The sequence below is a fragment of the Neovison vison genome, chromosome 1 (assembly GCF_020171115.1).
Source record: "Neovison vison isolate M4711 chromosome 1, ASM_NN_V1, whole genome shotgun sequence".
Taxonomy (NCBI): Eukaryota; Metazoa; Chordata; class Mammalia; order Carnivora; family Mustelidae; genus Neogale; species Neogale vison.
Window position 1 is genome coordinate 56,524,015 of NC_058091.1, and position 20,116 is coordinate 56,544,130.

At 35.9% G+C, this 20,116-nt stretch overlaps 1 protein-coding gene across 4 annotated transcripts in view; it reads right to left on the reverse strand.

Moving 5' to 3' along the window:
- The window catches only part of GRM1 (glutamate metabotropic receptor 1), a 427,511-nt gene that overhangs the window by 35,021 nt on the left and 372,374 nt on the right, over window positions 1-20,116 (reverse strand). For all 4 annotated transcript variants that reach the window (XM_044247123.1, XM_044247125.1, XM_044247126.1 and 1 more), the window contains exons 6-7: window positions 16,031-16,157; window positions 5,094-6,024 (exon numbers count right to left, since the gene is read on the reverse strand). In XM_044247123.1, coding sequence (XP_044103058.1) covers window positions 5,094-6,024; window positions 16,031-16,157 — 1,058 coding nt within the window. The remainder of the gene's footprint in view (window positions 1-5,093; window positions 6,025-16,030; window positions 16,158-20,116) is intronic.

A 20,116-nucleotide genomic window follows, 5' to 3' on the forward strand; every position in this document is an offset into this window, starting at 1 on the left:
ATCTATCCTCTTTTTGTAGGACAAATTTGCCCACCACTATACTTCTCCATGTACTTCATTCATATCAGATTCCACAGTGTGGCCAGAAAATGCATTCACATTTCTAAAGCTTCATTACATGACATGCAAATGTTTTCTCCTGTTGAAAACAACCTTTCAGGCCAAGTTCAAATGCCACTTTCATCAAGAAATTTTGTCCTGGGGTGCGTGGGTGGCTCAGTGGGTTAAAGCCTCTGCCTTCAGCTCGGGTCATGATCCCAGGGTCCTAGGATCGAGCCCCGCATCGGGCTCTCTGCTCCGCAGGGAGCTTTCTTCCTCCTCTCTCTCTCTTCCTGCCTTTCCGCCTACTTGTGATCTCTCTCTGTCAAATAAATAAATAAAATCTTAAAAAAAAAAAAAGAAAAGAAATTTTGTCCTATCCTTCAGCAGGTACTGCTCCATTAGCTGGACCTAATCTCTTTCTTTCCTGACACTCACAATGTTATACTGTGGTATTATGGCACCTAACCAAGCATGGTTAGTTATATTTTTTGTTTCCCTTACCATATCACAAGACTGATACAGTCCGTGCCTGCTTCTTATATCTTTTTTTTATCCTAAATATTACCTAGCACCACATCAAGTATGTATGTGCTTTTAAGCTTACTGTTGAAACAATGACTGATTGAATAAATGAATGAATAAACAATTCATCCTCCGTAAATATTACTCTCAAGTAGTAAAATTCTATGACAAGTACTTAGATAAAATCTTCTGATATTTACTCTAAAAGCAAGGGAATATTTACAATACTGTCACTTTTCTATAATACTTTTAAAGCCATTTATTGTATGATTACAGGAAAAATAATTTCAAAATGACAAATTTCTCATTTACAAGCTTATTAGAATAGTGACTGAGTTCTTTCTATGAAAGCAAACAAGTTATTTCTATTTGATTGTGATGTCTGTTGGCACCTTACCATATTTCCTTTCATAATCAAAGGAAGAAAGACAAATTAAAAGGCATACCCGGGGCATAATCTTGAATGCTGAGGGCTTAGTGACCTCTACTTGTGGACAAAAATGTTTCTAGCAGACCAAGAGAAAAATTTCCTCAGAGCATCATTCTATTTAATATGTCACTTAGCTTTTCACTCAGTAGAAACATACATTCAAATGCGTAAGAAACAATTGCAAGAGCATAATAATATTCTATTTATTTAGGAACCTATGCTTTTTTTAAAGTCTTTATTTATTTGAAAGAGAGAGAGTGCGAGCAGTGGTGGGGGTGGGGGTAGTAAAGGAGGAGAGAGAAGTAGGGGGAAAGAATCTCGGGCAGATTCCAGGTTGAGCATAAAGCGCAGGAGCAGGGCTCGATCTCAGGATCCTGGGATGAATGATCCGAGCCAAAACTCAGAGTTGGTGGCTTAACCTACTGAGCCACCCAGGTGCCCCTAGGGACCTAGATTTTAAAATTACTTTTTTTTGCATGAATCTAATGCCTTTTTGTGATTGTAATTGTTTTCAGTCCTGCATGCAAAAGGCCATGGGGTGAACTGTCACATTTCAGCTCCATGTACTGTTAGACTGGCACTCACTGAGGTTATTTACCCAGAAAATAGGAGTGTTAGTTTGAATTTAGTCATTAATATTCCTATTTTTTAAAAGAAGCATGTCATTTACATATTATTTTAATTTTTTGTTTGCATAGTGTTAACTCATTTTGCTTAAAGAGAAGTGATAGTAATTTGGATCTAAATAATTTAATTATGAATGCCTGAGAATTTCTATATTCCCTCTATTGCCAAGAAAAGAATTTTACCACTACCTTTATATAAGGTTAAGCTTAAATATTTTCCTATCAGAATACATTGAGTTACTTCAGCTAAAGAAATTAGAGCTGTCAAAGGCAATTATGCTATTCAATCGACCTTCTAGAGTAGGATTATGCTTAATTAGGCATCTAACTGTAAGTAACCCGAACACACAATTTATTGGTTAAACTCCTCCTAAATTACACTTCAGAAAATATAAAAGAAGTATCCAGACCTTTGGTCGTATCACATGGTTAGCTGTGAATTAAATTTAAAAATTGCAGAAAACTTTTCAAAAACAGACCCACGACGTCATCCCTCCCAAGTATCTCCGAAACAGCCTCTTATGAGGATGTAGTCGGACTTGCAACTCTTCACAATAATATTCAAACAGATCAGTTGGAAGCTCTTCATTACAGCAGCTGTTCTGTGTTTATAGCTACATATGCAGACTGCCGAACACCCTCAGTGCACCATAAACCTAGGAATTACACATCCAGAATGGTAATAAACTCATCGGGTGATATGCTCTCCAGAGTTTTCAGACCCTTTGCTACAGTTGGCAAAACTCTGCTAGATTTTAGTTGCTGTAGAAAAATATTAGATTGTTGTGGTTTTTGTAAATTTGGAGACAAACCAGAAGCACATAAGATAGCAAGAAAAAAGGTAAGAACATAAGCACTGAGATTATTATTATTTTAAAATTATAGTCTCATAGAGAGTTAAAAGAGAAGCCCCAGAAGAATGAATCAGAAAAATAAATAAATAAGTAGCTTGTTCCATAGAGCTGTAGCCTCAAATACTCTGTGGGTCAGCTCAGCTGTGTGCTACATCCTGCAAAGACTACAGATCATACTAAGAAACCTGCATGCTATTAATTAGAAGTACCATATTACTCTGAGAGTGTTGATAAATTATAGCTAATAGATAAGCAAGTTATTGGTTAAATAGCACCTCCTAGACAACCAATCCAATTTAGAACAAACTGATTTCTCTCTTAAAAGCAGGATCCCAAATAAAATGGATTTCTAACTTCATAATAGTGAAAGGTATAGTCTCGGGCTATATATAAGGAAAGAAGCTCCATGTACAAGAAGATGATCAGAATGTACAACAATGTCTGGCTGCAAGCGAGTTGCTAATAACGGTTAAAGTCACATCAGCTTATCCCGGCAGCAAGCACGGTATACTATTCATCAGTCACTGCTCTAGGACAGGTGCTCACGGAGTTCTATGCACAAGTGTACATAAAATCATTGGGAGAGCTTCCATAGATGCATATCCCTGGGTACCAACAAAGATACCATGATCACATAGGTATCTTCTTTCATCAAATAGTTGGAACAGCTTTCAGAAATAACAATGATCCAAAAAATCACATAAAAGTTTCTGAAGAACTATAATAAAGGCAGAAAAATCAGAAACATGGATTGTATAATGGTAGGTGGTAGAATGGATCCCTCATGAAGCCATATGACATGGGACAAAGGAAATCTCTTAGTGTCTACAAACATTCCAGCTTAGAGTGTTCTCTTTCTCATTGTGTTTCTTCCCACTCCTTCCCTCTTAATGGAAATTGTTATGATGCCATTTTACATCTGGACTCTGTGGCTATGGTCTATTATTTTTTTCTCATTTCATGGCACTGTTCATTTGCCTTCATGCTTAGTGTTGAATCCCTGCCAGGGGGCTACTCCTGATGGCATGCTGGCTAGCATGAAAAGCCTGGCAAGGGAAAAAAATGACTATGTATCTTTTATTATCAGTGTTTTATTTAGAACTTAAAATGGATCTACCAATGAGTAAACATGCATTATGATCTTAATCCTTAACACTGAAAAATTACTATTTATTACTTGAAATAATAATAATTTCATAGATTAAAAAACATATTTTGGGGGTGCCTGGGTAGCTCAGTGGGTTAAGTCTCTGCCTTCAGCTCAGGTCATGATCTCAGGGTTCTGGGATCGAGCCCCGCATTGGGCTCTCTGCTCAGCGGGGAGCTTGCTTCCCCCTCTCTCTCTGCCTGCCTCTCTGTCTACTTGTAATCTCCCTCTCTGTCAAGTAAACAAATAAAAAAAAAATCTTAAAAAAAAATATATATATATGATTTTCCCACAGACTCCATCAGATCCTCAAACCAATTATATGATTTCTGTAAAAGATTCCCATGGTACCTCTTGGCAAGTAAAGATACAAAACACAGAGGTTTAAGGCATGTACATTTTTTGACATAAGGTAAGATGAGAAATTTCATGCCAATTAAGACCTAGGCAAATAATATCTAACTAAATAGAATTACATTCACAAGTCATAGAACTTCACAGTGACTGAGTTTCCTCACTTATAAAATGAAGGAAAAATAAGACCTATGCCCCTTGTCTTCCTGGCTTGTTCAGGTGGGTGAAAAAATATACAATAATCATATATGTTATTATTATTTGTATTAAAAGTCTTCACTTTTAAAAGGTTGTTTCAGAAAAAAATTAACAGTGTTAATGGGGGAAATTGAGGACTTTTTGGATGGTTAAACTATCTTTAGAATTTCAAGTATCAGTGTCAGTTTGGAGCTCTTCACCCTTATCTAGTTTCTTATTTCTTCTGGTGCTTTATGGCTCAGAAACAAACCATTCTGCTTGTGACCTTGCAGTAGAGGCAGCACAACTCTTGTGTAGCATTATGGAACGTCTTTATTACAACACCCATTGATGCTCAGTAAGTAAGAGGGGCATGGGAGGACCGCTGCTCAAGGGAACTTATTCCAGGGCAGACTCGTTGCTAGTTGCACTCAAATTATGAAATAGTCGGATTTCCCCAGGTGCTGAATTTCCTTCTTTCCATCCCAATGATTAGTAATGCTGAGACTCCAGCATGATAAAAATAACTCAGAAACTTTATTCAATCATAGTCTAAACTAGAGATTAGAATTAGAGTTTGCATCTCAAACCCAGACCTCAGAGAAGTGTTGATATTCCATAAAGGAGGGGACCCATGTGAAAGGAAAAATGTATTAGAAAAGAAGCTGAAGATTCTAGGTAAGAATAAGAATATGCTCAGCTGGTTGTCACTTCTACAACAACCACAACAACAACCTTTATGCTCCTTGCTTTTTCAAGGGAATGAGAACAAAGAAGACCTTTTAGTATTCCTACTGCCAGAGAATGTGAAATTTGGAAAAAAGGAGAAAAGAGTAAGAAAGGAAGTGAAAACTGTTGGGGAAATGGAAGAACATAGTTAGTCAAATAGAAATAAAGAGAAAAGAGAGGGGGGGGAGGTAAAGCTGGGTCAGATAACTCACTTGGCATTCCCTGCCCCTGGCTTCTTTCTTCGGAAAATGTTGAGGAAAGTGTTGGAGCGGCAGGGCAGCTTGCCATCGCCAACATGCATGCGGACTACGTCAGAGGTGGTGAAGGCACTGCGGACGTTCCTCTCAGGCTTGGCAATAATGATGTACATCTTGGGAGTGAACATGCACCCCAGGGCCACTGTTACACTGAGGCTCACTGCAAAGCAGGTGGTAATGATCTTGTAGTTGCTCCCAAAGTAAATGGGCACAAAAGCCAGCCAGATGATGCAGGTGGTGTACATGGTGAAGGCAATATATTTGGCCTCATTGAAGTTGGCGGGCACATTGCGGGTCTTGAAGGCATAATAGGTACAGCTCATGATGAGGAGTCCATTGTAGCCCAGAGGGGCCACCACACCCAGGTTGCTGGTATTGCAGATAAGGTAGACTTCCTTGATACTTGGGTAGGACAGGATGGGCATGGGGGGCTCCATGATGATTAAGGTTACCACCAGCGTTAGCTGCACACTAATCAGGATTGAGGCGATGATCACCTGGGCCCAGGCACTCATGAACCTGGGCTTCCGGGTACAGATTTTCTTCTTGCTGCCAGCTAGGATACGTGCAATTCGGTTGGTTTTGGTCACTAAAGCAGAATAGCACATGGCAGAGGAGAGGCCAACCAGAAGGCGCTGGAGGTAGCAGGATGTGGTGGTAGGCTTGGCAATGAGGGTAAAAGGGCACACATAACCGAGGAAGATGCCAGCTAGAATAATGTAGCAGAGCTCCCGACTGGAGGATTTGACCACTGGTGTGTCCCGGTACAGCACAAAGATGAGGGTAACAAACAAGGTGACAAGTATGCCCAGGCAGGAAAAGGCGATGGCTATAATGGATTCTATGTTGCTCCACTCAAGATAGCGCACAGGAATAGGTTCACAGCCTGTAATGAGAAAAATAGTTTTAATTTTTTTAACTTTTTCTTTTCAAGTAGGCTTCATACCCAGCATGGAGCCAAATGGGGGCCTTGAACCCACAACCCTGAGATCAAGACCTGAGCTGAGATCAAGATTCAGATGCTTAATCAACTGGGTCACCCTAGAGCCCGAAGAAAAAAAGTTTTAAAATCCAAGATTTCTGCTGATCAGTAATAACACTGCTTACTAGTTACCAGAGGCATATCTAGGTGTACATCTTCCACATTTTGTGTTATTTTAATTATTTTTTGAAATGCCTCATTATTACGCTAATAAATGTATACCATTATCTTGTCAAGACAATTGTATTCCCAAACCAGATCTCATCACAAGACTAATGTGACACACTTGAGCCTACAAAAATAATCTTTTCTCCCAACACCAGCTTTATAAATGGGTGCCACTCTGTGGGTGGAACTTCGTTCTACACTTTCAAAAAAAGAGAAAAAGGAAACTAAACTGTTTCCTGGGAAGGTTAAATTAGTGATGATGTGACAGAATAAGTTAGTAAGAAATACACTAACAAAATTTTTATTTTCACATAGCTATTGTCCAGAGGTAAGTCTAACTCATAGACAAGTACTATTTTGGCCAACAGAGTGTTTTAAACATATATTTTATTTGAATTCTTTAGAAGAATCTGCATTTTCCCTATTTATTACATGTTACTTGCTTTGTCTCACCCCTTGAGTTATGTATGATCCATCTGTGGCATCTGGGGCACTTGTGTTATCAGCTTCTACTAGACATACCAAGGAAGGATGAATGCCCCTGTCACCCATCTCTTAAAAGGAGAGATGTTCCTAAATAGTTGGCTCATCTTTTCCCTCAGAGAATAAAGACTGTTTTGTATTTTATGGAGAGAGAGAAATTTGTCCAGTCCTGGAGACAACCCCATCGGAGATACTTGTGTTTGGGCTGGGGCCAGTCTTTCCCAAATTGTGAGAATAAAAATATATCCCTAACTTTAATAAAAAGACTCATTGTTCTACAGCCATGGGAACAGGAACCATCAGAACCTTTTACTCCTGTTCAATCAACAACAGCTCCCCTCAACGAACATGATTTCTATAAGCCAGTCAGTCAGTGTCAACCCTTTCTTCTGATAATCACCCAAATAGGAACAGACTCAAGGCAATAAATGAGCTCCAGCCATTCACAAGCACACGGTCTTGACTGATCACAGTGGCCCCTTTCTCTTGTGTCAGGGGTTTATCTATTCAAAGTCTCAATCTTCCTGGGAGAACTTCTGCTTCCCCTAAAAAGTCACACTTTAATCCTAAATCTTCTCATTTCCTTGAAAAAGTTTAGAAAAGTGATTAGCTAGACACATAATTTAGAATAACAGGAACTATTACAGGGGGCTTTTGATAGAACATATTCAATGACTTAAAATATTTAAGAGATAAATGAGATAAAATATTGAATAGTCAATACTAAGCTTTTTTTAATTGGCATATTGGGCTTGCTAAATAAAATTCAAATTCCAATATAGTCTTTGTCAAGGCCTTTATATTCTGAAAGCTAGCCTTCTTTTCATTCTTTTTTTCTATGCAACTTTACCTGGTTTTGTAAGTGAGCTAGTCTGTCCTTAGAGTTTTCATTAGAAAAGAATGCCACATTTTATATTTTTAGAACACAAATCAGATCTATGGAAGTTGAATTAAAACCCTGGTCTACAGCCAAATTAAGAGCTATAATTAATAATTTTCCTAAACTTCAGAGATACAAGCAAAATATTTTCTGTAGAATTCAGGATTTTTATTAGATACTTATAGTCCTATACCACAGATATGCACCAATTAATTTAATTAATTGTTAGCTTCATGGAATAAAAGCAGCAGATTAGAAAAGAGAAGATTTAAATAACCTAGTGGTGTAAAGTGTAAAAACACAAAATGCATTACATAAGGCAGTTTTGAAAGTTTTTCTTTAAACAAAGATGCAAAATTATAAACTAAATAAAGATAAAACATAGACTTTATGACATCTTCAAACAATTCTGAGGTAGACTCAACACCTGACAAGAAAAACTATACCTTCTCTTTCTGTAAGTGGGCTCAGACTTGAATTAGGGGAACCAAAGAGAAGAAAATATTAAAATGTAAAATTACTAACTTAGAAAATATCCAATATGTGACTAGATGTTTCTGGAGAGACTTAAAAAGTAAATATGCTTCGTGAGATTAAGAGTCACTTATGGTTTGTCTCCCTCCCTATCCCATCTTGTTTCATGGATACAAACTGTGGGTTGCTGGGGGGAGGGGGGTCGGGAGAAGGGGGGTAGGGTTATGGACATTGGGGAGGGTATGTGCTTTTGGGTAAATTGGAAGGGGAGATGAACCATGAGAGACTATGGACTCTGAAAAACAATCTGAGGGGTTTGAAGTGGCAGGGGGGTGGGAGGTTGGGGTACCAGGTGGTGGGTATTATAGAGGGCACAGCTTGCATGGAGCACTGGGTGTGGTGAAAAAATAATGAATACTGTTTTTCTGAAAATAAATAAATTGGAAAAAAAAAGTAAATATGCTAGAAATCAGTATTATTGTGGATCTTTCTAAAGGGGCCTCTATTCTCTATGACCTGGGAACCTATACAAAAGGAAACCTATAGATACTAAACAGAAGTGTCATTTAAAGAACCAATGTCCCACATTAGCTAAAATTCCAGACTACTACTTGAAATCTGTCCGGTGATTTAACTCCATGGCAAAGGCTGGTACCCAAGAACTCCTTGTTCTTCCCCTGAAATCCCAAGGGAGGCAATACCTCTTTTTAAAATTAAATTAAAATTAAATCTTTTTTGTTGATATAAGTGTCTTAATGTCTACCAATAATCTCACTATTAATAGAACATCAGATAATTGGCTTAATAAAACTGAAGAAATGATGAAAATCGTTAACAATCTTATGCCCCAACCCACAACTTGTACTTTGAGATTATTATTAGAAGGATACATTATTCTCTGTGACACAAGACCCACAATTTTAATAGGTAGGATTAACTTCTAGACAAAATGTACTATGGTTCCCTACAGATGATTAAATTATAGCTGTTCTAGTCATGAAAATATCTATACTATGTATAATTTAAAAAAATTAAGGAATATTGTTAGACCCAGAATTCCTATGGACAAAAGAAATAAGAAGATGTATTGGAACGGAGCAGATAAACATATAGATTATCATATGTACCTAAATTATCGTAAATCTTTTTTTGTGTGTAAATATGAAAATGATACACCATAATCTAGGTGTATTAATTCAACAACATAGCCCATATCAAAGAGCCACTGCTCATTGTGGTAGGTTCACAGTAAAAAAAAGGTACTGTAAAAGTTATAGATACTATAAAATACTTAGAAATACAATAGAAATATTTTAGAGATTATCATGCTAAGCAGAGTGCTCTGACTAAAAACCCTGATAAAAGCATCTCATATAAAACAATTTATGATAGTAACAAATCCATGAAGAAGTTCAAGTATTCAATTATAGATACATAAAATGTGACCAGAAAAGAAGTTCTTAAAAGAAATTCTAGATATTTCATGATTGTGTTCTAAGATTCATGAAGATAATATCTGACAAAACCATTATGGCCATCTGAGAGTGCAAAAAAAAAAAAAAGAAAGAAAGAAAATCTACCAGGGATTGGATAAAATCCTGATGGAACAAATGAAAAAATTCATTTCAAGTAGGGACAAACTGGCCACAAAATTAAACACTATTGGGGAAACATTTCCAGGACAGCAGATGTGGCCAGTTCATGCTTCATTTGTAATTAAATCAATTAGGACAAATTGTAAAGGTGGAGGCATTAACTGAAACAATTGCAAAAGAACCTTTGAGTTACTCCAGAGTAGCTGTATACAGTTTTCTCCCTCTATGGTTTATGAATATGTATTAGTCTAAACAGTGTGTTTATTTTGCAGATGGGTTGAAGCATTCTGTTGAAAAGCCACTATACTTACAAAGGCTAAAATATGATTAGATTTTATGATCTTAGCACATTCCAATTGGTCAATCTAGTGATATGGGAACATTTTCAGTAGAACATTTATTCATGAATTTAAATTACACAAGCCTGTCTTCATTCCCAACCCTCTGGACAAATTAAAAGAAAACTTAATATTGTTGCAGGTTATTCCCTTTAGTGATTTTAAAGTGAGGTTCTGCTGAGATCCTCCAGAAGCTGAAGCCCTCGTGGAAGCTGACTGTTAACTGAAGTTTATAGCAAGCTGATGATTATACAATGGTCTGTGCAAGATCATCTGAAGAAGATTCTTACATATATCATACTTCCCTCTGTATGCTTTCTTATTCATTCTTCTTTACTGATTTAAAACTACATAAATTTGAGTTTGTCTTTAGTGTTCACCTTACTAGGAATAAGTATTTGCCTAAATCTGTTTTACTAGGCAATCATTAACTCAATAATTCAACTATATCAAGCTATTGTTAGATATATCGTACTAACTTCCAATAATGATACTTTTTGTATATGTAAAGATTCCACAAGTTCAGATATTTAAAAGGACTCAGAAGATTCATAGAACATACTCATGTAATGTTTTTTACTTAAAGGCAAAACATTTAATATAGTAAGAGGAAGTGCAGGTAATCACCAAGGGCCAAAGGGATATCCCAGTGTAAGTGCCCTAAGATCCTTACTCTCAAAGTGCACACTTCATCTTTGAATTGAGAGCTCAAGATGAAAGTTCCCAGTGAACTCTTTTTATGACCTTCATGTTATATGGCCAAGTCAGCCTATCTCTAATCGCCAGTTGAAATCCATCAGTAAACAAACTGGTTTTGGTTGTCACCAGTGGAATTTCAAACTCTAAACTGAGTATTATGAATATCCGTCTCCTTAATGTAGCCAAGAGTTAAAGACAGGTAGGTACTCAGGCATCTCCACAGATAATCAGAGTTGTCCAAGCCTAGCTATACTACACAGTGTACTATATGCAAATGAAGAAAAATATGCTTGAGTTAGAAGGAGATATAAGTATCCTGTGCTGTAACAGTAGCATTATGTCAACAACACCTCAAAACAATATACTTACAACTCTACTGTGATTGCTTTATTTCTTGTGAAGATCCTAGATTCTTTCCCTACAGGGAAACCAGGGTTTTCAATGATAATCCAGGAACACTCAAAACAATCAGCCAAAGATAGGGACTGATCACTTATATTTTAAACAAGCTTTGTTTTCTCCTTCTTTTTCTTATTTCCTTTCCTTCTTTTTTTTTAAAAGACATTCTAAATTTTAGATGCATTAGCTTTGATTCCTTGAGAGAATTAGCTGTAATATCCATATTGTCCATATATGTAATATAATATGTAATGTACTTTTTTGTTCTGTTTTGAGGTTTAAAGAGTTGTTCAACTGGAAGGAGTGGGAGTTACCTTCAACCAGTGGTGAAGACTGTCCTGGCCCTACCTGACCCTCAGCACCCAAAACTAAAAGACTTTATGTGAGTTTTACATACTAAAACTTAGGGACCTGGCAGTATCTGTGGTTACAGTTTTCCCAGAGAATCCAGAGCTATCAGACAAGTTCATTTCCCAAGAATCCAGAGCTATCAGACTACAAATTCCTGAGCAAAATCCAAGACAAGTGGTAATAACTCTGATCTGAGGAATAGGAAGTTAGTCCTAATTTTTTAAACAAATATTGGTTCACTTGTAAGATGCAAATGCATTGGAAGAAGCTATTTTTAATACTGGATTTCTTCCCAATTAAGTTAAGACATATTTAATATGAATCAAAGAAATAAAGTCCACAGGTCTTCGGACATTTAATAGCAGTTACAATAATACTTCATAACTAATAAAGCATCATCAAAATGCTTTCTTTAGTGTTATTACATTAATATCAATTACGTACAAGGAGAAATTCTGTTTCATGGTCAGTGCTCAACTTAAATGTCACCTTCTCTATGAAGGCTCCTCTCTTCTTTGCAGGGAGAAATAATTTTTTTTTCTCAGTTGTTCATATGAAATTTTGTACACACTCCTGTTGTAGGACTTAAAATTGTCTAGTTTCATAGGAAGCTCCTTCCCAGGTTATAAACTTTATTTCATTCACGTGCATGTTTCCAGTTTCTCCAAAAAATGCTTGGTACAAAGTAGGTGGTAGTGTATAATGTGAAATTTAAGTAAGTAAGTAGATAGTGTAAGAGGTCATAGCAACTGTTGGGATTGAGAAAAATAGTAAAAATTAATTTCTATAACTTAATATTTTAATGATAAAATTTAATGTAGTTTGGTTTTCTGAGGAACCTTCTTACCCTATTCGATTTTTAAAAAGAAATAAGTAGCACCAGATTACATATAATTGGTTCATGAATTGTTAAACTACTGTCAAATTTTATACCATGACAGAAGAGATCCCTGTTTATGCATCATAAGAAATAAAGTGTGAAATTTAAATGCTGAATTAAAATGTACATTTTCCTAAGAAGAAAATGTGAGAAACTTATTAACAGCTTCAGAAAGTGCATCCTCTAAGTAATGTATCATTTTTTTCTTTATAGCCAACAAACAATATATTCTAATGAAAACAATAACACATTTATAAACAGGTATTTATTCATTAATATTAGAGCTTTTGGAGCATGTGTGGAAAGTAACTATCTCATAAAATAATTTTATGCCTATTAACAACCTTTACATTCAGTAAAAAAACAGCATTTCCTAAAGAAGAACTATTTCTTGTTTTAACTAAAATTCAGTCCAAAAAAAAAGAGAAATCCACGTTGTGAAAACAAAACACCTACTTAAAGGCTATGCATTACTCCTCCGAGTATTTCTACTGGTTTTGGTATTCTCTGCTTGTGGGTTTTCTCTTTTCACAACTACTGCTACCATGACAACCACCAACACCACATTGCCATGTAGTGCACACTTGCTCTGAGCCTGACATGGCACCAAATGAATGGCAAATGAGACCACACTGTCCATTCATGTGTAAGACTGAAAGGAATCCAGAAATGGGAGGTGTCATTAAAACTAAGTATAAGCTACGCCTGGGTGGCTCAGTTGGTTGGACGACTGCCTTCGGCTCAGGGCGTGATCCTGGAGTCCCGGGATCGAGTCCCGCATCAGGCTCCCAGCTCCATAGGGAGTCTGCTTCGCTCTCTGACCTTCTCCTTGCTCGTGCTCTCTCTCACTGTCTCTCTCTCTCTCAAATAAATAAAAATCTTTAAAAAAAAAAAAAAAAAAAAAAAACTAAGTATAAGCTAAATCAGAGATTTGTACTCTGAAAGACCCTAAACATAAATTGGCACAATATTTAAATATATGCTCCAAAAGTAGCCACTTGCCTATTTTGCTATTAGAAAAGGGTTGTCTGAATAAAAAATCAGAAATGATTAAAAAAAAAAAAAAAGGCTGTCTGAGTTGTTGCTTGGTTCAACTCATTTGATGCTAAGGTGACTTTTATGCATGAGATGGATGATAGACTGAATATTTCAGAAAATAATCACATTAAATATCTAAGTATAGTGAAGGAAGTTTTTTTTTATGCTTTATTAACTGAAAGAGCCTTAAATCAATCAATGGTGATCCTCATTTGTTAATGGGCAAAAAATATACCTACAATGGGAGATCTCTAGGGAATAAAATATATGACTTTGAGTTCATTATTGTAACATACTGGATCTTTTAAAAAAAACCTTTTTTTTTTAAATTTAATGTCTTAAAATAGGACAGAAGTTCTTTACCAGGTATGAGATAAGCACCAATTAAAGTAAAAAAGGAGCCTTAGGAAAAATTTGGGGAAGCCCAAAAAAAATGTAGACAAAAGAAAAATTCTTACACCTCAAAGCCAGGACTTCTGATTTCTAAAATCAACCTGAGAAAAGCTAGCTTTCTTTGTCTTTGAGCCTCTTCCCAGGCAGCTGTAGTCTCAGTCAAATAACAGAGAGGACTGACTAGTAAGTCAACCCTCTATTTGATATAAAAAGGCCCAGCTGGAAGCACACACTATGAAAGAGGATAAAGATGTGAACAGAGACACAGCATGAGTGGGAGAGAGGTCTTGTTGTCCAAAAGTAGCTGAAAAAGCTTTTCCAAGCCAGTCTATTGCATGCAACAAGGATATAAGTTAGACCTAGCGATAAAAATCCTGAGTTCTCGCAGTGGCTTCTCTATTAACCAAATCCATTGACCTGGATGAACTTAGGTAAGTCCCTTCTTCTTTCTACTTCTCTCAATAGAACTTTCATTAGACAGCTATTGTGTTCAAGGCACTAGACTATGAGCCAGAGAATAATGTTTCTCATAGGATGAGACAGGAACCAGGTGCCTCAGAATTTGCAGGGTCCCTTCTCAGAAGTGGTGAACAGGAATCTCTGCAAATGGGTAATATCTGGGTAACTTTTAGGCATATTAAAGTTGAAAACCAGTTTTCCATGACAGAATAAAAATATGATTGAGATACAGCTTTTATCTTCGAATATATTCTAATCTAACTTCCTTTTCTTTTTTTTTTAAAAAAAAGGTCTTTGTACTGAATAATTTCTAAAAGCTTTCTGACCCTCATTTTAGATTAACTTTTTCCAACAAAGATTACCATTTTACAAGGTACTCTCACTGAATAAGTCAAATTTTCATTATGTGACCTGGTTCTACTTACCCAGTCATTTTTGATGTGTTCTGAATAAGTCATACAATTTCTTAGTTGCTATTCTTATTTGGGAACAGATGAAAAAATAGAAAACAATAAGAAATGTTACCCTTTGTAATGATTTTCAATAATACCCAGGGAGGCAGTGAACTGGGCTCTGCTTCTAACTATTTGCATGACCTTGGGCACACAAGTACACCTCTTTGGGCCTCAGCTTCCCCTTTCTAAAAGGAGGAATGAGATTACTCACATGACAAAATGTATTCAGATGACAGTTTCCATGGCCCTATTACTCTTAAAATTTGTGAAAAGTATTTGTGAAACATCTCTCATGTGTGTGGAAAACAAAATTCACATATTTGAACATTGCTCTTATGAAATTTACAAACTCATATAATCTATCCATATGATGCCCATTGATTTTACTAATAAACCATCTCTCGCATTCATATATTCCTCTATTCCTGCTGCTGCTGCCCTCATCCATGCCCTTGGAAATTACTCATTTGAACCAATGCAACAGTTTCTAGCTTCTGTTTTTCATCCAATCTCACTATACTCCTCAGACTGCTAGTCTGAGCTAGTAGAAGCATCTTTCTGAGACACAAATACCAAGGTGCTATTTGCCTATTTAAATTCTTCAGTGGTTCTCCTGCGCTTAAAACCACAGTCCAAATTCTTAGGAAAAGGTCAGGAAGAATCTTGTATCATTCACCACCAGTCTCATTTCTGCCCTTTGCTAGGTCCTTATGTCTACTAACCAACCCCACATGCTTATTTTGTGGTTTTCCCCAAATGTGTTATAGGCTTTCATTTTCTCATCTTCTAGTTTTTCTCTGGAATTTCTTTCATCTCCTTATCTTCCTAATGAACTTTATGCACTATAAATATCTCTTTTATATTAATAACAATTTTATATTATTTTTACATGTTTCTTCCCTGATAAGTTTTAAGCAAAATAAAGTAATAAAGCAAGATACATTTAAAGCAAAAAAAGTACTGCCTCACACATGTTCGAGAAATGTTTGCAAACATAAATGCAGGTAACTAGAACTATCTTCAAATAAAATTTTAAAAAAGAAAAACAGAAAACAACTGGCACACCAGAATACCCATTTAATACACTTTTATTTAGATTTTAAAAATGAGCTTGCTTTTCAATATGGATGATTGAAAACTTATAAAGGTTTCTATGTGTTCTTTGACAGGAGCATTAAAACGTGTACAGTATAAATAAACATCAAAAAAGACAAGAGTTGCTCATTCATATTTTAAACAATGGTCATATTAAGAAGGTCCACAATCAGGCACAAGACCTAAAGTAGGGCACTTCTTACCTGTTAGATCTGCACTGGGCCACCACCCTAAGTCACAGGCTTTACAGGTGAACTCATCTTGCACGTATTCATTCTCTTTGCAGGCTGTGCAAATCCAGCAGCAACTCACTTCTCCTTTCCGTATGACCTGTAACACAGGGATAGTCCATATGCCTTAAAGAGGGTTTCCCCAGAAAGCCTTCTATATCAATATGAACTTGTTTTTATACTATAATGAGAAAAAAAAGAGTAATTCTTCAAAAAAGGAACCTTAAGTACATGCATTCAAATATACCTGATTATCTTAAGAGTTCAGATGTGAATTTCAGGTCATTCTATACTGGGTTTGGAGGCTTTTCAAGAATAATATCTTTCATAAAGAGAATTGATGACATTATTTTTTTCAGAGTTAAAAAATGAAACAGTTGAATTTTATTATTTTTATTCATCTGTATTATCCTCAGAAAAATAAAAATAAATTTTTCTTCTCTGAAAGAGCAATGTTTAACCACAGAAGTTCTTATATATTATTTTCTTATTAACTCATAAAAATCTGAGGAATTATGGAATTTTATAATTATGAAAGTCTGAGTGACTTTATATACATAAAAAACAGAATGATTGCTAAGAAAACCAAACCTGTTATTGGCCTGTGACTTGCTCTAGTGTACTTAAAAGATTACATAAATTGTTGGAAGAAAAATTACTAGTCCAAAATTACTGAAGAATCATTTATTACTGAAGTGTAGTAGTTTAAACTTTCTCCAATTTTCAATCTGTTTGGTAAGCAAATTTCACTTGACATGATACCAAAAAAAGTCAAATCACACTGCATTTAAAAGGATTTTCTTGTAAGCACATATTTAGATCTTGTTTTCATCTGTAGTCTGAAAACTTCTGCTTTTTATTAAAATATTTCATACATTTACATTTAGTATTATCACTGGTGTGGTTGGAAATGAAGATTCTGACCAGATGCTGGACATCATGTACATAAGGTATAGTGTGCTGGATGTTTTTCCTTGAAGAAGTACTGGTCTTTGTTCTGGCAGGCAGCTAAACTGCTTGTGACTCAGTTAGAACATTGTTTTTAACCTTTTAGAAGTCTAGAAGAGTCTCCACTCTAGGAATAATTAAGCCTCATTATCAAGGTGTGACTCCCTGGGGTTTCTACTTAATCCCTTGTGTATTCAACAAGGTATCTCCACTCTGGTTTGTGGAAAATAAGACAATTCCTGAATCTGTGTATGCTCAGAGATTCCAGCTTCCTAGTAACTCTTTTTCACTTGAATTTTTGAATTTTGTCCTACTCGTGCACACAGGTGCAGACCTGTGTTCAGCCAAATGCTTAAGAGAACCTATATGTTAACTTCTAGGACATTTTCTGAATAGTTCTATCCCTTATACCACACTACAAATTCTCACTGCCTTGGCCTTCCTAAACTTTGATTTCTGTCTTCTTTAATTATCAAGATCTCCAAGCTCTCTGTTCTCTTTTACTGAACAACAAGGAAATTGCCTCCAGGCAGAAAGCCTGAGTGATTTTAGGGTTCACCTTGTTTATTTGCCTTCACTTCCCTGGAATCAAGGTCATGCACCATTTTCCAACGTCTGAACAGTTATTTCATATATTATGTCAAGTTTTCTAGTTGTTTACACCAAAAGGCAGTCTGGGCTCTGTTACTCTTTCATGGATAGAAGCACAAGTTTTCCCTAATACCTATGAAAAAATCAGAAATCAAACTGTAAATATTGCTAGACCTTAAAATCATACAAACTCTAGTCTTTGTGAAAATAAAACTATATTCTCACAGAGCAGGTCAAAATCTATCCCACTATCTTAGAATTACATAAATAAAAATGACAGTATATTTTCAGAAAATGTGAGTTTTTCTTTTTTTCTTCTACTTTCAGAAAACTTTAGAAAGTAGAATCAAATTAAGCCTTAAAAAAAACCAGACTCCCCACAACCTCAAAATAAGTGTGGGAAATTTACATTCCAAATAATAATTTTTTAAGTGAGATGAGAAAAATTGAGTAAATGAATACCACTTTCTTATTTTAATTGGCATAGAAGTACAGTAAAAGCCATCACAAAATACTGCATCTCCCTTTAGTCAGCTTTGTCTCTTTCTCTTACTATATAAATAATGCTACTAATTCAACAAATTCAAAAGGTGGTAATGCTAAACAAATTGATTTTTGCAGAATGAATAGTGAGGGTAGATCTTGTGATTAGCTGGTACTTGAAAGTATTTCAAATCGGGTTTTATATGACTGAATAAATGAATCAATAAATGATTAGCTTACCTCTTTAATAAATAATGAAAATGGAGCTGCTTAAATAGAGTTATATTTTATGATTTCTTCTTTATTCTGCCACCAAGGATGTGTACTTTTGGCATACACGTCTGTAATATTTGGTTTGCCTTTTTTTTTTAATTTAATTTTTTTAAAGAGAGATTGGGGAGGGTCAGAGAGGGAAAGAGAGAGAATCTTAAGCAGGCTCCATGCCCAGCACAGAGCTCAATGGGGGGGCTCTTTCCCTAACCCTGAGATCATGATCTGAGCCGAAATCAAGAGTCAGATGCTTCACTGATTGAGCCACCCAGGAGCCCTTGACTTGCCTTTTCCATCTCTCAGTCACCCCTCTAGACTGAGGTTTTATCATTTTACACCTGAATTCTTGTCCCTGTCTCCAAATCATACAACATTGCTCTAATTTCTTTTTGCACTAGAGTAACATATACACAGCTGCCAAGATCACCCAAATAGCCCATGGCTCCTCAAGAGAAGGGACCAAGCTGACTTTCAGTGTTTTCAGATTTAGTCATCAAGGGACAAATAGGTATCAAAAACACACAGTGGTGGCCAATGGATGGGTATTGAATAAATCTTTTTTAAAAAACCCACAATTAAACCACTTAAAGAATTTTAGTGCCTCCCTGCCCCTGTACCTTTGCAATATAAGCTCTCCAGACAGGCATTCATTTAGTCCCTGGTCCTTGTTTCTGCACCAAAATTTTCTGTTATTAATTTCTTATATAAGTCTGCCGAATGAGGACAGAGCTTCTGTCCCAGCCTCTCATTGTGTCTTCATTAATGTCCATATAACTGTTTGATTTGTTTTGGAGGAAGGTTTCAAGTACAGTAGAGACATCATTGAATTTGTGTTTCACCTGACTTGCTTTCTACAAGGAGTATTCTGGCTGCTATTGAAGAATAGAGTTTAAAGACAGAGAAAAAAGAATGCGAGAGTGTGTGTTTGTGTGTGTGTGTGTGTGTCTGTGTGTGTGTGCACAGGCGCATGCTTCTGCGCCTTTTATATGTGTGTGTTTTAATCCATGACTCTCACATGGAACCAACATAGAAGGCAAATAAATATGTTTTAATGAAAGAAAGAATATTACCTTCCATTTAGAATGTCATCTCTTCTCCATCAGTCCATTGTGTCACTACTTTCAAGGGCAGATACATCACAAGCTCCAGACAGTATCTTGGAGCAGTAAATCCTTTCAAACATTGCCTTATTTCTAATTCTCTAGTAGCTAAAATACAATTGATATTTTATTACTCCAAGCTAGATTTCATCCTCTAAATTTTTCATATCTATATAATAGATATGTTTCATCTAGATACAGTTCTTTTTAATTCCTGTTATTGTCTCTGATTTATATCCAAATCTTCCCAATAGCATATTATTGATTATTTTTATATTTTTTGTATTTTTATATGAGTCATGGTTACTGATATTTCTTTTGCATGTATAGCGGCCCCTCCTGATCCATGGTCAGTCTTTGTTCAGAAGCATACAATCCTCCTGACATATTATCAGGAGGTCAATAGCAGCCTAACAATTTGTCACAGTGCCGACATCATTCACCTCACTTCATCTCATCACGTAGGCATTTTATCACCTCAAATCATCACAGAAAGAAGGCTAAGTACAGTATAGTAAGATATTTTGAAAAAGAGAGAGAGAGAACACATTCACGAAAATTTTATTATAGGTTATTCTTATAATTTTTTAATTTTTTTATAAACATATACTGTATTTTTAGCCCCAGGGTACAGGTCTGTGAATCGCCAGGTTTACACATTTCACAG